General features: G+C 52.7%; 1 protein-coding gene across 40 annotated transcripts in view; it reads right to left on the bottom strand.

The window, feature by feature from the left end:
- Nucleotides 1-815: 815 nt before the first annotated feature.
- The window catches only part of NCOR2 (nuclear receptor corepressor 2), a 395046-nt gene continuing 378732 nt past the window's right edge, over nucleotides 816-17129 (bottom strand). For 26 of the 40 annotated variants that reach the window (XM_065568677.1, XM_065568676.1, XM_065568680.1 and 23 more), the window contains 9 exons: nucleotides 16113-16256; nucleotides 14561-14712; nucleotides 14000-14193; nucleotides 12772-12921; nucleotides 11624-11769; nucleotides 9780-9833; nucleotides 5359-5592; nucleotides 2483-2665; nucleotides 816-2150 (listed from right to left, as the gene is read on the bottom strand). In XM_065568677.1, the coding sequence (XP_065424749.1) occupies nucleotides 1975-2150; nucleotides 2483-2665; nucleotides 5359-5592; nucleotides 9780-9833; nucleotides 11624-11769; nucleotides 12772-12921; nucleotides 14000-14193; nucleotides 14561-14712; nucleotides 16113-16256 (1433 nt within the window). In that variant the 3' untranslated portion in view covers nucleotides 816-1974. The remainder of the gene's footprint in view (nucleotides 2151-2482; nucleotides 2666-5358; nucleotides 5593-9779; nucleotides 9834-11623; nucleotides 11770-12771; nucleotides 12922-13999; nucleotides 14194-14560; nucleotides 14713-16112; nucleotides 16257-17129) is intronic. The other 14 variants (XM_065568693.1, XM_065568687.1, XM_065568685.1 and 11 more) reach the window with 5 other exon arrangements.

The following is a 17129-nucleotide window of genomic DNA, read 5'->3' as shown; positions in this document are numbered from 1 at the left end:
AAAAGATGGGGTGAATTTGAACTTCACCCAGCAGAACCCACGACTTGTTTGTAAAATATTATACCCAAAACGTCAGCTGTCAACTTTTTGCTTCTGAGCTATGCCACACCAGCGGCTACACCTGGGGAACATAAACACTTCCAAATATTTTGCGCGTTTAAAAAACAAACAAAAAAACGCAACAGAAAAGACTCAAACGTCTGCGAATGTTAAAAACCTGCACATTGTAAAAACACCCCAACCAACCACCACATACAATCTTTCTTTTGCTTTGAAATTAGAATCACCCTTGGGACAGTGTCGGGAAAAAACCCCATTGATAGTGTGACAGTGTGAACCTTTTTCTTCAATATACTCCTAGCAGATCAGAGATATTCTGTAACACAGCAGTTGTCTGTTCCAACAGGCAATGGGAGAGGCAGAAAGTCTATGTCCTGGTCTTCTTTCCTCTAGCGTGCAGAATGCAAAGCATTTAATACATCATCTTTCCCCCCCCCAAATCCCCAGAGTGAGAAAGCAGAAGTGAAGGAAAAACAAAAGTCTAATATTTTGTTCTTGAACCGTGTAACTGCAAAGATGATCCAACATCATGGAATGAAAAATAATATAAAGCAGAGCGTCCATGTGCATCAGAAAAATACAATACAAACGTTTTAAGTTTCTCACGAATCCCCTCCCACTGCAAACAAAAACCTTGACAAGGTCTTCGGAAAGGCTCCCTTGAGATCTCCGTGCCAGAGAGAAAAGCTCTGTAAGGAGAAGAAAATTCCGCTTGGCTTAAGAGCAGTAGATGTAATAATGAGGAGGCCCTGCAGTTGTGGCAACATTTTTTTTTTTTAAACTAAGTTAATACATTCTACTGACGTACAGACAACTGTGATGAATCAACGAGACCTTTTTTACATTTCCATACAATGGACAAACTCGTCAAATCTTGCACGCAATAACAGAACCTCTTTTCCAGGAGCCGAGACTGAAAGCAGCACGTAACACTGTTTTAAGTCCTTCCTCACGTCAAACATCTTGACATAATTCACTGAAGGTATCAAAAATATACCCTGTAGACCAATACATCATTTACAATTGCTTTTTCTCACCATTCAGGAAACAATGCACTTCGAGCAATGGAGTCCCTTCAGCTGCGGATTAATGCACCACAATATGGGGAACTTCTTTTGATTACAAGATAAACCAAGGATTTCTCACTCAGAAGGACTTTTTTGTTGTTGTTAAATGGATCCTTAGTCTTCCCCCTCCCCGCCATAATTTTTATTTGTTTAAGCTTTTCCGGGGCCTGCTGGGGAAGTTAATCCCATGCAGGGGATGCCTGTAAAAGGAACATCCCAAGCAGCCCAAGAGGAACAAAATGGGGCCCTTTTGATTTTATAATTCAGTGGCGCAGCCTGTGGGCTGATAAATGCATGGAACAACCTGGAGGCTGGGGGAGGGCAGTCTAATCCTATTTCAAGTACTCGATAGCAGGCAACGCGGGTGTGCAGGCAGAGAATACACGCTATATGTGTGCCTAGGCGCACACACATATAGTATATGCACATGCACCCAAGCACGCTCGCTCTCCTCCCAACATGGGTTTCCTCGTTCTCACCGAATCTAAGGAGTAGAACTGGAGCACCAGCTGGTCTCCCCTGAGTAAACAACTGGGATTCAGTGAGCGATTGCATCCTTTGGAGCTTCCTCCCCCCTCCCATCAGCTGTTCACAGACTGTATCTCAAGCTCTCAGCTGCTGCGTGAGGACACCAGTGCTGGAAAGAGAACTAGGCTGGGTTCCAGCTGGCTGTCTTAAGGCTTTAGACTGAAGAGGATTCAGAAATTTCCTGATGTGAGAAATCGACCGATTGGAAAAGCGCTGCTCCGGCATCTTTGCTGACAGCGCCATGGACTGATATGGTCGGAGTTCACCTTGGCCAGCTCGTTACCCACGCGTGTCCACTCTTCTCCTCCCTCTCTTTCGTTCATTCACTGTCTGAGAGCGTTTCGTACTGGGAGCAGAGCAGGGGCTTGGGCTCCTCCTCCCAGGCGTGGTGCTGGCCAATGGAGTTCCCTTGTGGAATGGACGCTGGCGGCGGGGCTGTCACCACGCCGGTTGGAAGCCTCATTGTCAGTGGATTGTATGGAAATGGCGTGGAACCTGAATAGGGGCAGAAGGGAAGGAGAAACTCAGCATGGTGCAAAAGGCGGCCCAGGGTGGGGAATTCACTCACCAGCCCCCTAGTCAGTGTCAGAGAGGCCCCTTGCAATTCAGCACAACTGGCAGGGAAGGGAGGCCCAGGGATGGAAGAGCAGCAGGGCCTGTGGGGTCAAGAGTGAGATGGGGGTCTCCCCAGGTATAATAAGCAGTAACTTCCCTAAGGGGACGACTCAGCTGACGCTGACCCGGGTGTCTGTCTGGGGAGGCAATCTCACCCTCCCACCCCTGGCAGAGGGCAGAGCCAAAGCCCCAAGGGGGCAGCGCTGCGCTACCTGCAGACGAAGGCCTGTCCTCCCAGACTCGACTGGTTAGCGGTGTCCTCCTGTTACAGTCCCCCTCCGAATGAACGGAAGAAACAGACGGTGGTCTCTCTCCGGAGGACAGGCCTGGTGCTGGAGACTTGGCCTTGCGGCTGTTGGGTCTGGCAGCAATCTTTGGCTTCCCTCCTCCTCCTCCTGCAAAGAGAAGCACCCTGCTTTTCAAACTGATCGCTGGAGACACACGCCACACGGCCACGGCCACAAAAGCCACTCGTGATTTTGGGTGCCTGACTGGAGACGCCTTAAAGGAGGCTGATTTTCAAAGGGGCGGTGCTCAGCACCTCCTCAAGATCTGGCCCCTTTAAGGTGTCTCTGGATAAGTCCCCATTATCACTAGGAGCTTGATCTATGTCTCTTGCACGTTCAGAACGACAGGTGCTGCCTTCAGGTACCACTAGAGGTACAGGAAGCTTAGCATCCGCTAACCTTCACGGCAGATGTCTCAGCGGGGAATGGTACAGAACAGCGTTCTTGGCATTTCCCAGACAGAAATGGGCAGGTTTTCCCATGCTACAAGAGTGCACCGGTATTCAGGGCGTTCTACCAGCAAACTCCTATTGACCCTTCGCTAAAAGGCCCAAGGACTTCAAGGCCCTCTGCTGGAACAAAGAAGCTACTGCAGCTGCAACGGACAGGCTCAATGGGCCAAATACTTCCCCGATTTATGCCCCAGCCCCTTGTCGGACTCACCTACTACCATGAAGCAAGCTGCAGCAGCTTGTGTCCGGCCTGGGGGCTGCGCACTTGGATGCACTGAAGGGTCTGGCCCAAGGAGAGGGTTGGCTGATGAAGAGTGTCTGCCTGCTGGCCTGGCCTGGCCGCTTTTCTGTAAGGGACTGGGGAGCGCCTCATTGAACATCTAAAACCCAGTGCCAGGGGCCTTGAGTGACTCAGTAGGACAGGGACTGCGTGTGAGAAGGAACAGGCACCCACATGCTCCTCTTCCCTCTCTACAGACAGCCTGGATGCAGGGCCGTCCGGGAGCACAAAGGGGGAAGTTCGCTCTGCCCCCCACGCCCATGGAATTTGAGTAGTACTATGACCTGGGGCCCAGGGTTACACCATCACTCACTCAACCCTCACCTGACCGCCCCTGTCCTGATAGAGGGACAGTCAGGCCAAACCTGAGTGGTGCTGTGACCTCATGCACCAGGCGGCAACGCCCGGAGCTGGGCCCAGCCCTGCAGGATGGGAGTCGCTGCTGTGGGATGAGTGTGGGGTCGGCTCGCTCTCCAACCCCCCCCCCCGCCCCTGAGTTCCCTTTTACTCCATAGTAATGGCTTTTGGAAGGATAGGGGCCTCACTTTCAGATTTTGTCCCAGGCTCTCAAAACCTCTGCATGGCCCTGCCTGAAGGGCTCTGTTCTGGTGAATTCCCAGTGGGGACAATGCCAGTGAAGGATAAGCAGCACAGCTCCCTGTTCTCCGTCCCCGCCTAGCCAGGGACGAAGTGTAACTCAATGCTTCTGGAACTAGAGCATCATGTTAACCCATGTGGATGGCAAATCAATTGGTATTTGGGGAATGACGGACTCCCCACCCCCTGCCCACATTTCTGATTCTACCCTCCTCCGTGTGTCCTAGTGGCATGGGGAGATTCGTGGGAATGGCCGTCGCCAGAGCTGTACAATGGCCCAACCCTGAAGCCAGGGGCAATTCCTTGCATTTCACCTGCTGCACAGGCTTGCAAGCCATGTTCTCACATCCTGGGATGCCCGATTCGTGGCATGGGGCGAGAGGAACAGTGGGTCTATGTCTTCTGGCCTCAGCAGGGCTCCCCACTCCAGGTTTCCGAGGGTTCTGCCTTATCCCACCATTCTCAGCTGCCTTGAGGCTTCCCTCCCATTCCAAATGCCTCCCTCTGTTGTCCCCTGACACGGCATCTCTCCCCAGCCACGTCTGTTTTGGGGGCTGCCGTTCGCACCGCTCCACCAGCGAGCCAGGCTGTCTTCCAGAGCAGAGCGACAGAGCCAGCGCCAGGCCTTCGCAGCGGCTGAACGGTGGGCAGGCAACACTGACAGCTAAAGAAATGCCTGGAGCCGATCTACAACCGTGGTTAACCATCAACCCAGCCGAGGGCGGGTGAAGACTCCCCCTGGCAGGTACATGGGAGTTAACCACGAGCCCTTCTGCCATCCAAATGAGGTCATTTCCCCTGGCACTGTGGGGATCACACAGCCCTGCCCCTGGAGCTAGGGACACCTGGGCTGGAGGGGAATGGAAAACTTTGTGCTTCTCTACCTCCAGTGCTATAAACGTCCCTTCCCTGATTCCCGCACTGGGGTGTGTGTGTTTTAAAGGACTATTTTTATTCAGGGGGCACATATCTACCGAGAGGAGCATGGATTTCTCACTGGGTGAATATCTCTTTTGGGGCCATACAATCTCAGGCCCTGATTCAGCAAAGCACTAAAGGACTTGATTTCAATCAAGTGCTTTAACTGAAGCAGAGGACGCCTTAAGCAAATTTAAATGCTTTGCTCAGCAGGGAGGCTTAAAGGCCTTGCTGAATCAGGATCCTCGCTGGGGCTTGGGATTTGTTTGAAATGCACATTTCTCTGCAGTGTCTTTCCATTGAGGGTTTTTTTTTTTTTAAATAAACCTTGACATCATAAGAAGAAAAGGAGATTAAACAAGGAAAAGAGCCCGGTCAGTGTTTTAGAGAAAAAGCAACAGCCCCTTTCAGGCTACGACACGAACGTAAAAGATTCCAGGATTAATCAGCAAATTCACAAAGCTCGAAGGGAAAACACAAAACAAAGAGGATAAAAAAAAAAAAAAAAGAATGAACAACACTGAGAAACGGCGAAGGTGGAAAGGGCTGCAGACCTGGCAAGGAGCGCGTGTCGTCATTCCGTCCGTCAGCAGCGGTTATGGGCATAGCAGCGGGCACGCTTGCACTGGCATTCAGAGAGTTAAAAGCATTGGCATTGGCACTGAGAGGCGAGCGCTCTTCCCACTGCTCGTCATATTTACCCATTAGGGCCTTCCTAATTATTGCCTCCAACCCCATGTTGGTACTGGAATTTTCTTGAACCGACTGGCTTCTACAACTGATTAGCCCTGGGAGATACGGAAAGGGGAAGGAGAGGTGAGGGGTGGGAGATGGGTTGGGGGGAAACCAAATAAGAAGAAAGATGGGGTGGGGGAGAAAGGAGACAAGGGAGAAGGGAAGAAACAAACAGTCAGCACATTCTTGCAAAGCAACAAAATTTGTCATATTGTTTTTAAGCTCTGCAGTGCACTCCGTCCCCCCGCCCCGCCCCAGGGCTTGGCAGGAGCTGGGGGGGTGGGGAGTTAGAAAACTACTTGCTGAGTGAGGAAGAATCTGGGGGTGGGAGTGATTTAAAAAAAAAGTAAATGGAGACCCCAATGCCTCAATAGCGGAGGAGTGACAGGCTGCAGGGCATGTATCCTGAGCTTGGCAGTGCCTCGTGGGCACACGGCCCAGCAACGACTGCTGGGGAATTGTCCTAGCTCTCCTGTGGAGTTGTTCTCTACTGGGTCTGGTGGTGGTGGTGGGGGGGGGGCGGAGGCCAAGAGGAGAGAATCCTTCCCCGTGCTGATTAATTCCTTCCCAGCCCCCTGCACCATCTGTAGTCCGGACTCCACCGCCCACGGGGCCCAGACCCCCACATCTACAGGTCAAATGTCATTAGGAAACAGGATGCAGAAAACGCAGTGATGTGTCTGAGTGCTTGTGAGTCATCAGAAGCCATGCAGTTATGGTGCAGCGCCGCACAGGGACCGTAGGGCACTCGCTCAGCCATGGGACCATCATTCCCAATGCGTCGGTTACAGGAAACGAGCAAGGGCAAAACTTACAGAGTCAAAATACAGGCAAGAAAATAAAATGCCATGTTTCCTTAATCCCCACTTTGGTGCCTGCAGCCCCCTCTCCTGCCCGCACAGCAATTCTCCTTTCTCAATAGGAATGCTGCAGCCATGGTGCCCCCTCCTTGTATCTTATGCAGGGGGGCGTGCACTCCCCCTGCGAACGGGCAGCATCCCCGCCCAGCTCCCAGCACACACGTTCTGGGCTAGTGTCCCAAACACTCCCGAGGGTTTGCCCTTCTCCTTCGCTCAGCCCCGCAGAACAACCCTTAACCACAGACTTTTCCCTGCAACACTTCCCAGCTCATACCCGAGCTCTTGCTGACACAGACAAGGACACGCAACCCCCCCACCCCCAATGCTCCTAGCTCACAGCTAAAGGGATCCACCTGGTTCGGCTGCCGGCATTAGTCAGCTTAACCACTGTGCAGGGTCAAAAACTGGCTCTTTGGTCACCGCCTCCCTCCCCCAATACTAACTCTTACTGGGAAGCTTTTCTAAGGCAGATAACACCATTGCCAGCAGCCTCTGCCATGCAGATACCACAGAAACTTGGGGCTTACGGAGCTCTTGGATCAAACAAAAAAAGGTGGGAATGCCCAGTGGGCATGGGCCTAGCTCCCAGCATAGAGCGGGGTGGGGGGAGAACCCATGGCCGATGCCGGCCTTTCGACCGAACGGTGGGGTCTGGGGACAGTGCAGGTCCCTGGGAAGTTTAACCATTTCTAGGCATTCTGCAAAAAGACCAGTCCTGGCGTAAAGCCACTGAAGTTCATGTTCTTAGAGAAGGGACTCCGCTAGGAGGGCTGTAGATTTTGGTTTGATACAGAAAGCAAATGAACAGGATACGCTAGCTCGGTCTGTCTGACTCATGAAGCGTGCTACATAGTGCTGCATGTGTATACAGCGCACTTCAGCTGAGGGGCGCAGAGTGCACTCCAGCTAAGAAGGAAGCCCCCCCAACTCCCTTGGGAAGCAGGCCCTGCTGTACCCATTGCACAGAAGGGGAAATGGAGGCCCTGTGAGGTGAAGCGACTTGCCAAGGTCACCCAGCAAGCCAGTGGCAGAGCTGGGACAAGCCCTGACTGCTGCTCCCCGTCCTATTCCAGCCCCTGTAACTCCGGTGCTGTTCTCGGCCCTATCAATGCCTAATCCCTTTTGGAAACGCTCTCCGTGGGGCCTCGATCAAATCCTGCAGCGTTTTCCACAGGTTATTTATACACTGTGTGGAAAAAGAAGCCTCTGGAGATGAAGGGCAGAGAGCAGCCCTGCTCCAGCAGCCTCTGACGTCTGAAAAGACACACATCTGAGCTGGGAAGGGCAAGTCTGTTACAGAAGCAGCTCAAGGGCTGCAAAGGAAACGGGAGCCTGCGCTCCCAGGGGCTGCCTGAGGAAAGACAGGCCGTCATTTGAGAAGCGGATTCCCCTCAGCTGCAGGGGGAGGATTCTGGGAACCCCCTGGAGCTGGTTTTTCTCTCAGTGGGGAGGGAAGAGGCCTCACTGTCCAGGGCTGCTGGGCTCCCCTGTTGCTATGCAGCGTAACAGGGACACTGGCACCAGCCTTGACTCCTCGTGTGGTGCTGGAGTGGGGAGGAGCAGCAGCTCCTGGCAGCTTGAATGTCTCCTTTAATGCTGAAGAGCTTGGAGACACACAGAGAGAGAGAGAGACACACACACACGCAGAGCTAGGAGTCATGGACTCGGCTCTTTGGAGCCCTGCAGTGCGCTCCTGTATGGAAGTACAGTCCCTCCACTTCCAGAACCACTGTCCTGCAGGAAGGGAGCAAAGGTCTTTTTCGCACAGGAGCTCATTGTCACTCAACGGCAAACGCCTGTGGGGCAGGTAGAACTTTAGGGCTCTGGGCCTGTGGCGATTCCTACGCTCTTCTTTCCCAAATAGAGCTCCTGGAGGTCAAAGGTGACTACTGCCTCTAAAAAGCCAAGGCTGTCCCCTCTCAGTAACAAGGTGGGACTTCTGTTCCCACGACAGCATCCCACAGGGAAATTTCTGCTGGCCCACCTGGCTGGATGCACTGTTGTCCTCCTCTGAACCTGGCCAGCCCCACTCACTCCTCATCCCCCGGGCAGGCTCGGCTCTCAACGGCAGAACTGTGTGCCATGCTCTGCAGAACCACAATGCCCCCGCAGCGTGTGGCGTGACCTTCTGGTCCTGCTCTGCTGAGTTGCCATCCTCCCTTCATTTAAGACTATCCGCAGCCATTCCCCATCAGGTCTCAGTCCTGGAGTTCTTGGGGCACTGCACTGTCCCTGTGCCTGTCATTTAGACAGGAAGCTCTTCAGGACACGGACGGTCTTTACTTTTGTGGCGCGTACAGCGCCTTGCACAATGCCAGGCCTAACCAAGTATTAACTTGGCACAGCATATGCAGCTGATATTGTTACTGATCTAGGCTTTAAGCCTGAAGGCCCCTTAGTTTCAGAGTAATGTTTTTTTGTACATATAGGAACCAACATCTGAGCCTGTCTTCTCTCTCTCTCCCCCACCCTCTGGGCTCAGATGGTCATTGCTTTGTCCGGCATGTGTCCCTTCAGCAAGTATTAACAAATCAGCGTGCCTGATGTAGTGTTCCCTGGATAAAACCTGGGACATCACCCCGCCCAACCAGCCACTCAATTGTTTAGACATGTGGGGATTTTCTGCTTTCAGCAAGACACATATCTGGGAAAATCAAACAAGAAATCTGCTGGGAACGGTGGGCAGCCTCTCCCGAGTTTTGGGCTAGGATTGTAGCGCCTGAATTCAGTTCAAGGACCTGAATTCTGCTGCCAACACCAGATGGGACCAGCATGATCATCTAGTCTGACCTCCCGCCTAGCACATGCCAGAGAACCTCACCCACTAATCCCTGCATCCAGCCCATCACGTGTGGTTGAGCTAAAGCATACTGTTCCCTCTCCCTCTGATTCTAGCTCTAGTCTTCCCATTTGCCAGCTCACACTCCTACATGAACACTGGCTCTGTCACCTCACACCTCTTCACGGCGGCAGAGTCTGTCCCTTATGCTGCCGGCCCTCTGCCAGTAAGAGTCCTTTCAAAGATACTGCTTCCCTACAGCGTCCTCCCTGCTGGCGTCACATGGTTTCTTCCCAATCCAATAGATCCCAGGCCAAAGCCCTGCTGGATCTAAGTTTGTATGTCTCCTCAAATTCTGACAACCTGGAGGCTTTAGAAGGACTAGGCCTTTGTAGCCTGCAGCCCAACAGAGCAGCTTCCAAAGCAGGGAAGGGCCGTAGGCACATATTCTCCCGCCTCCAATCTTTCCCACCAGGAATATACTGTATCTTATTTCAATAAACGACACTGGAACCCGCTGAACCTCCTCTTCTCAGGCTGTGAATTCTGTGTGGCGTGTGGCAGAGTATGACATACGATAAAGATCTATCGGGACTGTTACCTGCTCCAGTAATTGCTGGCATGTTGAAAATCTCTGTCCCAGGCTGTCCAACATCTGGAGGAAGACAAAGAAGTCCCTCAGTATGAACTGCAGCGCACAACGGTTAACTCCTAGGGGATCTTTTCCTTCCTAACACTTCCTCAACCCCAGAGGATCATGGGACATGCAGTTTGAGTCCTGGCACCTACATTACGTTACCCACACTGACAAAATCCCCGGCCAAGTTCAAGTTGTGGGTGGGTGGGGCGAGGAATGATGGTTTGGGACTAGGAAGTATTATCTCGGTTTTTAAAGCAATGCTACCTCCAGACACGCAACTCCAAGATAATGAGCAAGCCCTGGCCATGCCAATCAACATCAGAGGTTCTCCAAGTATGGCCCATGGATCATCAGTGGCCTGTAAAGCCCTTCCAGGTGGCCTGACAGGCAAGGAGCGGCGGTTTGGGAAGTTGGATGCATGGGAGAACGCTGCTCTCACCAAGTGGACCAGAGATTGCAACAGAGAACCATGGGTACAGGTCTAAACCTACTGGCATTAATGCAGCACAGCTCCAGAGAGTTATGTTGATGTCCACAAGTGCACTCCTGTCTCCCTCCACCCCGAGATCCTGCCCTCTGGGAGGTTAAGCTGGGGTACAAAACCCAGAGCTTTCTCAGGGCGTTTCCAAAGGCTCAATCCCCTATTCCCAAAGAAGAGTTTTTGTTCATGCATTTAGCGAGGGGGAAATACTAAGTCAATATTTTCTCTCTTAGCTGAGCTATTTGACTTGAGTATCGCTTTCCTTAGAATAACAGCAGTTCTCATCAAACACAAGGCGTTTCCTATTTCTGTATATTTCCCCCCCCGATAAGGAAACGACTGGGAGGTCAACCATGCATCCCCCAAGGAACCTAACAACGTGGCTGGATTATGGTAACAACATACACAGGACGAGACAGCTCGGTCCTTCTTATCCAATGCAGCTGTTACAAGATGGATTCAAATTGAATTAGTATTGACTGTATAATGCCAAGCTAAATTAAATTATGATCCTATCTACTCTATTAGCGGCTAATGAAGGAATGGGATGAATTTCGACTACAAGTCAGGGTGGGTGTTTTTTCAGAGCTGTACCAATATTGATGTCGGGTCTGACAGATACATCTTCAGGAGGCAGAATTCAGGCTGGCTGGACAGTCATTAAAAACGTCAATAGCTCTTAAGACTCCTCTATTCTTCACTTGTTAGTTAGTTCCTATTGAGGTCGTTCAGTGCCGGTGAGTGGTGCTGGACTGACAGCCCCAGAGAAAGGACAGGCTTCTGAGAGGCACCTCATAGAGCCCGGCTAGCTGCCGGCACTACCAATGCGGCTTGCAGTGGCAGAGGGGTATATTTGACCTAAATGGCCATCACAATACAGGGCCATGAACCATCCTTAAGGCCCCCAAGTCACCTGCCTTTCTATCTCTTTTCCCCCATCAGCAGATCTCCCCGCCCCATTCCTCTCTCTGACAGATCTGTGCAGTGGAAAGACACTGAACTAAGACGGTTCCCAACACGCTCAGCCGCACACAGGCACGGTACTTGTATGCAGGAGAGGCACAAGACGTGCTTACGCACCTGTATTTAACAATACGCCACTGCACGGATGGGATAAGAGCATGGGGCAGCAAATTCTCATCCCCAGACAAAACTGGCTTCAGACTGCTCAAGTCTGGGAGGTGGGCTCCTGTCCCTTTAAATCATGTCAGAAAGAAGGCTACTTTGGAATTCCCTCTCCCTTCTTTGGTTTTGCAAGGCGCCTTCATCCCACCCCGCTCCCTCCGGTGGCTGCTGCATGAAAGCCCCAGCCTGGAAGCCTTACTGTACTCCGTTTCGCTCCTGTTGGTCGTGCCGAGCTTTTTGATGATCTCCTGCTTCTTGGATTTCACCATGGCGGAGTTGCTCTCGGTCAGTTTGCTAAAGAAGGCTGGGGGCTGGGTGTTGTTTCCTGGGGATTTGGAACCCATTCTGTGAAGCAAAAGGCGATCAGCAATGGCTGCAGAGGGCCCACGCTACGCCCTTCTGTCTATAGATCCCCTATCCCTTTAGCCGCCAGATGCTTTGAACCAGCCCCCAGGCCATCCAGATATTGGGGCCTTTCTAGCTTAGACTTAGGAGTCAGGTTGTCTTCAATTTGAGACTGATCAAAGGCCCCTAAATACAGTGTGGCTTATTCCCCCAGGAGGTCCAGACCACAAAATGTCTCTTGGCTGGAAGAGAAACACTTCTGGCCTAGCTCTTCTTACCCTAGAGTCAAGGGCCCCAACAAAATTCTCCTCTGGGCCCCGAAATCCCCTACCCTGGAAGTGAATTCTTTCTGCTCAGCCAATCACCGGAGCAGAAAGATTATCTGGTAAGGCACCTTGGGAGAGACTGAGGACTAGGGCAGGGGATCTCTGAGCTGCCAGGACAGGCTGGCCCTGAGCTGCAGGAAAGAATTGGAAGGAGTCAGGATGCCTGGGTTCCACTCCTGACACTGCCTCTGCGTGTGACCTTGGGGAAAGTCACTCAGCCTCCGTCTACCACCCTGCAGCAGGGGTCAAATACTTTGCGCAGAGGGGTTGGGAGAGTTAATGAACTATGCTTGGACAGCCACAGATGGGAGGCAAAGCGCTGCCCCCGGGCGCTGGCAGTCAGAGGGGAGGACTTTGGGAAGAGGTTGCAAAGCGAGTTAATCCCTCACCCCTGTTCTTTGGTGGCATATCCAACCCCAGCAGCAATACAAATAAAGAAAGCTGGCAGTCAGCCCAACCAGCCACTCCAGGCCGGACCCAGAGCGCTCAAGGGCAGGCAGCATAGAGTGACAACACTGGAGGCTACCATTGGAGGGTAAAGGTTTGTGCTCCCAGCTCTGCCCCCAAAGCGCTCAGAGTAGAACGCTCAGGGGAAGGAAGACCCCAGAGTATTGCTTTTGTGCTGTAACCCCCGGCCAGGCAGGAAGAGTCCACATTCCCCATCTTCTGTGGTTACCTCTGCTCTGACTGTTCTCCCTCTCGGTACAAGATTGGGTACGAGGTGCTCCTTGCGTGCTCCGGCTCTCCCATGCCGTCTGGTGGCGAGACAGGCTCGATGCAGTCATCTGGTGCACTCCCCGCAGACGCTTTGCTCTGCTCAGGAGATCTGAGGATGGTGTAGTGAGACGCTGTTATTCCATTACAATGCTCTTAACCACTGCACAGAGGGATTAAAACCCTTCTGCAAACTGGAGTGTCATGGAGAAGGGGGAAACCAACCACCCAAGCCCTTAATGTTACCCTTAAGTTGCACGTTTTTGTCGCTTTGTGTGTTTCTGAACTACACGCCTATATTGTAAGGATTAAATTTAGACAGGCCCCTAAGCTGTAGCCAACTCGTATGTAATCCTGCAATTGGCCCTAATATAGTTACACTGCAGAAACAGAGGAACTAACCCTGGGACTTTGTGGCTCAGATCAAGTGTCCTATCAGTACATCCTCTACCCGGGGCGATGTCCTGCATTTGCAGCGAGCGGGGCCTCATCTAAACTCCTCTAGAATGCGTCAATCAAAGCTATGACATTACGGAGAATTAACCCTTCGAAGGTATGGACCTGCAGAGTCCAGAGAGTTCGTGTTCTCTTGCTGCAGTGTTAACACATTGTGACAGTCTCTAGGAGCACATCGGACACTCCTGCACCCTCTGAAAGCACTAATATGGCCGGCTGGAAGTACAAGGGCTCAAAACTCCACCAATCACCAGGGACAAAGATGAGCAGGAGCTGTCAGGAACTTTCTCTAGGGGTTTTTTTGTTGTTATTTTCTCCTTGGTTTTATTTTTAGTACTGAGCACGTTGTTTCCTCTTGCAACCAACAGGGGGCAGATTCTAGCACGGTCCTGCAGGGAACTGTCCTAAGACCAGCCAGGCTCTGGAGAAAGCTCAGGATTAGGGCTCGGTTGTTTGTGTGTTTTAAAAGCACGATCACTACCACGTTAAAATCTCTGCGTGGCCAGGGCAAGCTGCATTAGCCGGTTGATGTGAACCCTACCGGGGGTGCCTGGAACTCCCGGTGACCAGCTAAGCCGCGTTAAAACTACAACGTGCCCTGTCTCCACTGGGAAGTTTGCCTGTGCTCATTCCCACGTGTTCCAAACGCTCCCTTTCCCCCTGGTGCAGAGACCGCTGAAGAGAGTGACCATGAGCCATAGCTCGTAGCTGTCCCGATCTGATGCTGAGCTCACCTCTTGTCTCCCTCGCTCTGTGGGGAGATTCTGGAGGCCGGAGCATGCTCCTGCGGCTGGATGTAAGCCTCACTGGGCGTCCTTCGCAGGTCCAGCACGGGACACGTGGCCCCAGGGAAGGAGTACACCGGGGTCTGGAGGTGGGAGTTGAGCTGCTGAGGATGATGGCGCGTGTAGTCTTGTGTGATAACCTCCTAGAAGAAGAAACGCCTTGAGTCAGCACTTCTGTCTGCGACCCTTCACTGGGCTGTAGTTTATGTGGCAGGGATGGGAGCCCTGAGCCCTATTTATTTCTCCCCTCCTAGTTTTGCTGGCTGGTCCTTATAGGCAGGAGGACGGGAAGCACCCTTCTCCCCTGGGCTTCTCTGCAGCACTCTGCTGCCTCCAAAAGCAAAAGGCCAGAGGGGTTGCCGCAGAGCGAGGTGACCTGCTACCACCCCCCCCCCCCCCCGGGTCTGCCACCAAGGCTCCTGACTCCACTCCTGGCCCATTCTCCGCTGACCCCAGCGGAGACGCCCCAGAACAACCCCTGGACGGGAAGAGGAGAGAGAGGCTGATTACGCTGATGTGCTGAGCCAGCGTGACCACCCGCTGCTGGTGGCCTTTGATGTTCTGGGACGACTGCAGCAGCTGGCATGGGGATTGCTGGCCTTCGGGCAACTGGCGCAGGTGCTGCATGTGAGCTGCTTCTGCTGCAGAGAGCTTCAGGGAGGCTGTGAAAGGAAAGAACCAGTCATGACAACCCAGGGCAATCACACAGCGCCTCCGCCTACCCAGCACAGACCCGCTGTTCTGCCCTTCCGCTCTTCAATCAAACTGTTTTTTAAAACTATGCTACTCACTTGTTATGAAAGAAGCCAGAGACGCCGCTCCAGGGAATTTGGTTTAGGGGTTACACAAGGAACTGGGAGTCAGGAGACCTGGGCTCTATCCCCCACTCTGCCAGTGACTAGCTGTGCAACTCTGGACAAGTCACTTAAGCTCTCTGTGCCTGTTTCCCCATCTTTAAAATGGAGCTGATAATATTTATTAATCAGGCGGGGCACTGAGGTGCTCCCGGGTAATTAATTAATTAATATTTATGGAGTGCTCTGGAAAGCTCCCATGAAAAGTGCTATCCCCTGGGCATGTAAAGTAGCCGCCGTTAGCTAATATACCGACGAGACATTCCTTGGCAGAGCCGCAGTTCCCTGTACCAGTCTGCTGTCAGGAACTGCCAATGGGAGGCTGATAAGCCCACGGCGCGCTAAGGTTATTCTTCAAACGCTGGTGGCAGCTCCAGCAAAACACGGCCAGCCAGGCACAAACAGAGATCGATGGGCCCTCGGCTACCCACACATCCTGCCCTCCTTCTAAGCCTCTCCTGCCTCCCCGCACATTTCCTCCTCCCTCTCGGCCTGTCGTCTGTGCGCCTCACCTCAGCCCAGAAGGGAATGAGCCCTTTCCTGCAGCACGGCCAGCCAATGCCCATTCCCTGCTCCCTGCACTGCCTGTCACCACGCACTGGCGCCAGCCTGGCAGCGTTACTGCTCACACTGGGTAGCGCCCAGAGGCCCTATCAGGGCCCCCTTGTCCTAGGTGCTTGTACACACGCCGTGTGAACGAGAGTCCCTGCCCTGAAGAGCTCACTGTCTAAATGGAGAGGGCAGAGGAAGGTGGGGGATGGGACGAGAGAGTGACCCAGCCAAGCTCTCAGGGGAAACCCATGGCGGAGCCAGGAACTGAACCCAGATCTCCTGAGCCCCCATCCAGAGTGTCAGTGGCAAGGCCAACCTCCTTCTCAAGGACACGGACGGATCTTTACAAGGAAGAAGCTTCCTGATGGGTCCCTCCCTTCATCTTGCCACCACCAGCCTCTGTTCCCTGAATCTGCCCACCGCTAAGACAAGCGTAGTCCCAGGGGGAGATTTCAGGGAACGCAGGTTGGTGCGGACACAGCCCACTGTGCGGGGGAAGAGGGAAATTCCTCACCCACAAAGGGGAAGGGGACAGAGCCTCACATATTTTGCCTGGCAGCCTTCGACTGGGCTGTGGGCTGGAACGTCAGCAGTGCAGGAGGCTTCCTGCCATGTCAGATCTGCCTCGGCCGGCAGCAGCCCCGGCAGCCCCTCACCTTGCTGTTTTTGTCTCACGTTGTGCTCCCCGTGCCCTTTCTCCACATCCGGCAGCACCTTTGCCCCTTTCTCGTGGGATACGCTGGGTGAGCTCGCCGGGCTTACTGCTTCAACGCCATCAGGGCTGTAGCCTCCGTGGAACCCTGGGGAAATGGAAGCAAGGGCGTTTATATTGTGAGTTTCCTTCGCTGTGATTAACCCTACGTGTCCTGCGACCGCTGCTGCACTGAGATCTTCAGCATCAGCAAAGAAGTGACAGAAATAACCAGAGATCTTACATCTAAAGCTGCAGGACATATCCGCCTCGCTGCAGCTTCTACAGCCTTAGTATGCCAGGGGGCATTAAGGGCGACTGTAGCTTGGGCATGCATACTCTGCTAGGTTTAATCTAGCTACCATGGGTAATAAAAGCAATGAAATTGCAGTGGCATGGACCCCAGTACAGGCTGGCTGCCCAAGAACATCCCCAGGGTCCCCAGCAGGTTTATATTTGGGTGGCTAGCCCACGCTGAAGCCCGTATCACTGCATCTATGCTCCTGTTACCTGTGCTAGACAGATTAAAGCTAGAGTGGGGGTGTCTACCCGTGCTATCATGACACCTTCACGTGCAGTGTAGATATAGCCCCAGGTGCCTCGAACAGTACCAGTATCATCAGAACCACCAGCTGACAATCGGCAAGGAAACACACAGAGAGACACACAGACAGCCACATTTGCTGCTTTTCAATTACAATGAAAAAAACAACATCACATTTTCCTGCAGAGCTGGAAACCCAAACACAACAGCTCAAGGCAGTGAACCTGACCGGCCTGGATTCACACCTCCCACACCAGGCAAACGCAAACAAACAACAGATAAAAGCCAAATACACAGTGAAAAGTAAATGATTGTTGTGGTTGGGTGTTGGGTTTTACCTATTCTAGGTGGCATTTTCCCTGGTAGATCTCAAAGGAAAGCCTGTATCACACCACTGCCAACCTCAACTGGTCAAAAATTGTGAGACAGGCCACCCCA

The sequence above is a fragment of the Chrysemys picta genome, chromosome 15 (genome assembly GCF_011386835.1).
Source record: "Chrysemys picta bellii isolate R12L10 chromosome 15, ASM1138683v2, whole genome shotgun sequence".
NCBI lineage: Eukaryota > Metazoa > Chordata > Testudines > Emydidae > Chrysemys > Chrysemys picta.
This window is presented reverse-complemented; position numbering and strand designations above follow the sequence as displayed.